Genomic DNA, 6,709 nt, shown 5'->3' with positions numbered 1-6,709 from the left:
AGAGAGACCGAGAGAGAGAGAGAGACCGATATATATATATATATATATATATATATATATATATATATATATATATATATATATATATTTATATATATATATATATATATATATATTCGCTCGTCTTTCAAGTGAGTTATACACACACATATATATATATATATATATATATATATATATATATATATATATATATATATATATATATATATATATATATATATATATATATATATGAAATATTCGCTCGTCTTTCAAGTGAGTTATACCATTATTTTTCGGCGGTCACAAGTTCAAAAAATCATATTTCACTATTATAGATAAGTGGAATTGAATTTCTTCGATACTGTATAAGCTTGCACATGTACATGTATATGATTTGGACTGAGCACAGTAGCAACTGAGCTGACCAGGCACGTAGCATCATTTTTTTAAAGAGCTCCCCCCCCCCCCCCCCCCCTTGATGCTACGTGTGACAGAAAACTTTTGTCAAGTAAACATGCATGGTGAAGGTTGTAAGAGAAAAAAAAATGCATAATTTGACCGTCTTTTTATTATGAACGGAATATCTTCAGACTAATTAATTGATTTATAAGTCATCCATAACATCACATGACTGTCACATTTTGTTTACAATGACACTGCACACGGACAATCGTCTACAGCTGGTCTATGCGCACGTTTCCGGAATTCCACACGAAACTTTCAAATTGATTTTGCAATTATGTTCAAAACGCAGTCATGTGACGTTACAAAATGGAGGTCAAGTCACTCAGTAGGACAGTTTAGAACGAAATGGAGGTAACAGGAGTAAAGGTGTTGGTTTTGACGGGTTTATTTGTAATGACAATACTTTTAGGACTTCTTCCTCTGAAAATCGTTAATTATGTTCGAAGACGCAGTGGGACTAACGTTGATTTACACAAACAAATTGCGTATAGAACAACAATAAGTGTGTTGAATTGTTTTGCCGCTGGCGTGTTTTTAGCCACGGTTGTGCTTGACCTTTTACCTGGTGTACGAGAGAGTTTGACCACTGCCCTTACTGCATTAAATGCTGCAACAACATTTCCGATCGCCGAGTTTGTTATGAGTTTTGGTTTATTTCTCATTTTGGGAATCGAACAAGTTGTTTTGACATACAAAGAAAGTCATATTCAGAATCAAGACTCTGTTAAAAGGCCGTTGCTGGCAAATGACAGTACACTATCCAGACAACAAAGTTTGACAGAGTCTGTCAGAAGTGAGCATTCCATAACAGGGATAAGCGATGAACCTTTCCAAAGCACACGAAAGAACTCGAGAGCATTCGATAATAGTGGAACATTGTCTGATGATGAGGCTCAAGAGGAATCTCATGGACACACCCATGATATCGAGTTTCCACATGACCACTCATTGCTACGGTCTCTACTGCTGCTACTTGCTTTAGCGTTGCATTCTTTGTTTGAGGGCCTGGCTGTAGGTTTACAAGACAAAACAGACCAAGTGATCCAGATCTTTGCAGCTCTGGCTCTTCATAAAAGCATCCTTAGTTTTAGCTTGGGAATGAACCTCGCTCAGAGCAAAATGACTTTGAAAGGGGCAGTTAAGTCGTTGTTACTTTTTTCTATTTCGGCACCCGTAGGTGTTGGGATAGGCATTGGGATTATTCGATTGTGGGATTCAAAAGCGTCAAATCTTGTTCAGGGAATTCTGCAGGGAATTGCATGTGGTACATTCTTGTACATAACTTTCTTTGAAGTCCTACCTCATGAATTCAACAATTGTGACTCAAGATTATTGAAAGTGATATTTTTACTTCTTGGGTTTGCTGCAGTGACTGCCATTGTTTACTTCGGTCACTGAGAAAAGTGGGTCACAGTGCAGAGCTAAATAAAGTAATTCAAAGAATATAAAATTAAAGGATTTGTAGAAATTTGTGATGCAGTATGAATGCTATGGTGCAAGACTGTCAAAATCAACATTTATCATGGTTATATTATCATAAAAATGTACTAGTACATGTATTTTATTTTAGAAATGTTAATATTGATTTCGAAATGTACAATAACAGCATTTAATTAATGTTCTCTAAGATCTGTTAATATAGGGTGCTCTTATTTACTTGTAAGTTGTAATATATAAAAAGTTTTGGATATTTTTTAAGTTACATGTGTATGGTATGTGGCATTATACAGCTTTCTTTAAAATAACATCGTAACATTTCTTTATGCAAAAGTCAGTCAAGTGCATAATATTCAATCTCTCTATCATAATATTTCTTATTCATATGTTAAACATTGACTGTTTCTATATTTAAAATGTATAGATTATCATGATTTAATTGACTGGTATTATGGTATTATGCATGCCTTGTAACTTATACTTCTCTCTTATAATATTAATCTTTGTTATTCATGTTATCTATCGCAGTGTACATGTGGTTGTAGCGCTCTGAATGGATGCAACTGTTGATCTGTTAATGGGATTACCATTGGTTTGAATTCTTGTTACATGATATGCATAATCTACTCTGTATTGGTTAAATGTATGTTATATTTTATAAATATTTATATAGATAATAAATGAAATAACAAATGAAATTCATTTTCATGCTTGATTTCCAAAAAAAAAGCTGGCCAAGCAAGTTAAAGGGGCACGGTCACGATTTGAGTTGAGAAAAATGTGATTAACTAGTGGTCAACTAGAATTCAAATGTTATTTGTTTCATATTAAACAAGAAAAGTGCATATCTCACAATTATTTATGTAAACAAGACATTTTTTATTGTAAATATATTTTTGCATTAAAAGCAAAAAAAACCTGAAGAATAAAGGTTAACACCCCAGGCCTCCATCCAACGCTTAACACACACCCACCTTCTGCAATGAAATTGAAATAACGACAAACAAAGGGAAATCTTTTGAGTGTATAATGGAACATAATAACGTTATATTCATCTCTTGTACATTTGGGTTTTTTCTCCTTTTTTCCTTTAACTTGTTTTCAGAACATTGCAGCATGCTTCTATTCTGCTATAGATATGGACATTACTCGGTTTTAACACACAGGGACCTGAATTTTGGCCGTTATTTCCAGGATTTAATATATTTTCCAAATAATCCAATTATATCAAGAAGTAAAGGTCAAAATATGAATGTTTTGATAAAAATAGGTGGGCTATAACAATATTTAAAAAAAATAAAGAATTGAAGTGAGATTCAGACACCCATTGATCCTTGAAAGTTAGAATAGAAGGTCCCGCTTACTACACGCTGGGCTATATACGGGAAAAACTATAATGATGGAAGAAAGAACATCTAATTGTTTGACAATGTTCATAAACTAGAGACCCACAGGCCATGACGGTCACCTGAGTACCATATCGCTCAGATGTACCTGCCATAGAGTCAAGTTTGCATTTAAGGTTCATTATTTTGGAGTCTAATTCAAAATCCAAGGCGCCTCTGACTATCACTACTGCTTTTTTAAACTTCCGAGAAAAAAAAAAGATCTGCAGGCGTTTAATTTAATTATTTTTTATAATATTCACGGCTTCATTTATAATGCACACAACATGTATACAGTTTATTGCTACAAGTATACAATGCACAGGTAATTAAAGTAGATCTCAAATTAGAATTAATTAATATAGTGACCTTAAAAAACATGTTCACTGAACGGCCATACTAGTATTTGTCAATCACCTCCCGCTTAACTCCTCCATTGGCTGTGAATTTCAGGAGAAGACATCGTGGACATAACAGTGTATTAGTTGATCTCCCACGACTGTGAAAGTACAGATGAAATATTATATCCACATTGAGTCCATCTTGGCCCCGCCAAAAGGGCATAAACCCTTGACTCAAGAGTCATGAATTTTACAATTCTGGATGAGGGATTCACGAACATTAGATTCACGCATTCAGTTTATCTCCTAATATACTGTATACTGTGGAACTACAGAATTTTGGTTGATGGTTTCACAGACATCATAACCGTGCATAAGTTTTTTTTCCACCACGTGTGTGGGAGTAGAGAAATATTTTGAAAATAGGACATTTTTGCATATTTGGCCACGCCCATGAGGCCCCATTAAAGGTAAGGTCATAAATTTCACAATTTAAGATTGCCTTTATCCTAGAGATCCTTCAAACTAAAAATGGTAACCCTTGGCCTCTCAAGAAGAAGTTAAAATGTAAAAATTGTTAACGGACGACGCACAAAGTACGTCACACAACGAAGGACGAAGACCAATTGCAATAGGTCACCTGAGTGACTCGGGGGACCTTAACGTGATATAAGCTTTTGTAAGAAAGAAAAGAGGAAACAAAAGTCATAAAAACAAAACAAAACCGAATTTTGAATCATTGTTGATCTGAATTCAATATTTATAAATCAATGATAAAAATGCTTGGAAGTTTCTCCTGTAACGAAAATATGTTTTCAGGAAAGAGTACCGATCGAGTATTGGCACAATCGTACTATAAATGCTGCTGTACCATACTAACTGATCCATTAAGATCTTGGTAAAAAAAAAACACGATTTGCTGTTTAGTTCTGAATCTTATATTTACTAGAGTCTTGAAAAAAAATCTAAAATCATAATAATGCTTCTTTAAAATTAACTCATATATACATGTAGTAAAATCCTTCGGTCTTTCTATTTATTGTACACAAAATTGATCTGTGTATCGAATTCATCACGATGAATATAACCATTTGCATATATATTCAATATTGAAGATCTTAAGGATCCTCGACACCTATGAATTCTACTCTTTATGAAATTACGTCACAACATGGCGCTTTGAACGCATTGTGAAACAGTTTATAATATCGCCATAATATGATGTCAAGTTCTGTATGCAATGGGTTTAGCTTCGGTCTACCAACCCGCAAGTCCCGAGTTCGAATACAACAGGGACTTTTATTTTCATGAAGAGCGGTAAAATTAAAAAAGCTGATTCCCCCCCAAAACATGCTAAAAATCCATATCTTTAGGTAATTTAGAAGAATGGGCTTGTATGCAGAACCTTTCCCAGGTGTGTGGAGGACCCTTAATGCAAATAGACCCCAATGCAATTTTCATTGATCAATTTCTGTTTCGGTATTTACGTTTTACGATTAAATACTAAGTTTTAAATTGATGGAATTGAAAAAAAAAACACATTTACTTCCAAAGAAATTATAACTTGAGAATTTATTGACGCATTTAAAAAGGGCGGGGGGGGGGCGAGGGGTTGGATCCCACCCCTTTCCTTGGGGGCATACATATCTGATATTCATAAGACGAAGTTCATACCGGTATTCAGCGGTTTATTCAGTTTCACTGCAACCAAACACAGTGCTTAAAAGAGGAACAAATATAAAGATTTAACATAGAAACAAATCGTCAGAAGTACATACAAAAATGTTTGATAGAGGATCATTACAAAAGAGCATTCTTGATAAAGACAAGAGAAAAAAGACTTAAAAGAAAAGACATAGATATACATGTATAGCACATTTAAATGAAGTAGATCATAAGAACAATCGGGGGGGGGGGGGTCAGACAGCATCAAATATATACAAAATGAATGCACGTCGTTTTTTCCATAGATATTATATTAAGGTTGACCACCGTCGGACACCTACGATCACTCTCGGATGACATGAGAGAGTGGCCGTGCTCATGGGTTTTCGACGATGAAGTAAGACATGAGTTCAGAAAAAAATTAAAAACAAATCAAAGTGGTCTTTTACAATTGGGGTGGGGGGGGGAGCTAATATGCCTCTGAATCTAACTTCTCAATCTTTCAAGGTAAATTTAGGTACAATAATCTGTCCTCCGATGATAAGTGGGGGGGGGGGGGGGGGGGGCTGAACCCTCTATCATGCTATGTGCCTAATGGTTAAGTATAACTTTGCAAAAAAAGTGGGGGGGGGGGGGGGGGGGCTAAGCCCCCTCTAGCCCCCCCCCGGTTCCGACGCCTATGATTATTTTTTGAACAAGGTAAATCGTCATGTAATTTATTTTGACAGTGATTTTTGAAAATGTCAATTAATTCATTCAAAAATCACAAAACTCGGCTGATACTGTTTTAAAATTGTACAGTATTTTTTGAAAATGACAAACATTTTAAGTGCTCAATAATCACGTTTACTATATTATCTATTTACAAACTTTGCAATTCTCCATATAATATATGATTTAACACTCCACAATAAATTAAGACGAATTTACTAGTAATATGCTTCTGACAAAATACAATAAACTCCACGTATGTAGCTTACCACAGTTAACCATTTTAATTCAATCATAATCTGCATGTATGCAACCATTCAAACAACAATTTTTCACTTTAAATAGACGAATACCGTTAAAATGCTATTTTAAACTGACTCACGGATATTGTAAAAAAAAAAAAAAACCCACTTCATTTATAGTATTAAAGCAAGGTTCTTAAATAGCTTTCACCGGATGAGGAGTAAAAGAACCCCATCTTGTCAGGAATCTGTCACAACACGCTACTTTATTTCTGAAGCCTGGTGATGTGAACAAGAGGTTCATTGCATGCATGGCAAGGCCCTGTAATCTCTAGACACGATAGACTGGGACTATGTGACATTTTTTGAGTGTGTACATGTACACAGAGAGAGAGAGAGAGAGAGAGAGAGAGAGAGAGAGAGAGAGAGAGAGAGAGAGAGAGAGAGAGAGAGTACAAGTACAAAAAATCTGTGCAAA

The 6,709-nt window shown here is 34.9% G+C and overlaps 1 protein-coding gene across 1 annotated transcript; it reads left to right on the top strand.

The window, feature by feature from the left end:
* Nucleotides 1–786: 786 nt before the first annotated feature.
* LOC128176501 (zinc transporter ZIP1-like) lies at nt 787–2,592 on the top strand. Its single transcript, XM_052842895.1, has one exon. The coding sequence runs from the start codon at nt 796–798 to the stop codon at nt 1,846–1,848; it is 1,053 nt and encodes a 350-aa protein (XP_052698855.1). The 5' UTR covers nt 787–795; the 3' UTR covers nt 1,849–2,592.
* Nucleotides 2,593–6,709: the final 4,117 nt, after the last annotated feature.

Source organism: Crassostrea angulata, chromosome 3, assembly GCF_025612915.1.
Source record: "Crassostrea angulata isolate pt1a10 chromosome 3, ASM2561291v2, whole genome shotgun sequence".
Lineage (NCBI taxonomy): Eukaryota > Metazoa > Mollusca > Bivalvia > Ostreida > Ostreidae > Magallana > Magallana angulata.
Note: the sequence above shows the minus strand (reverse complement) of the source record. Positions and strands in the feature narration are given on the sequence as shown.

Excerpts from the sequence above, each read along its gene's own strand:
- LOC128176501 (XM_052842895.1), top strand. The coding sequence starts at position 796 with ATGGAGGTAACAGGAGTAAAGGTGTTGGTTTTGACGGGTTTATTTGTA.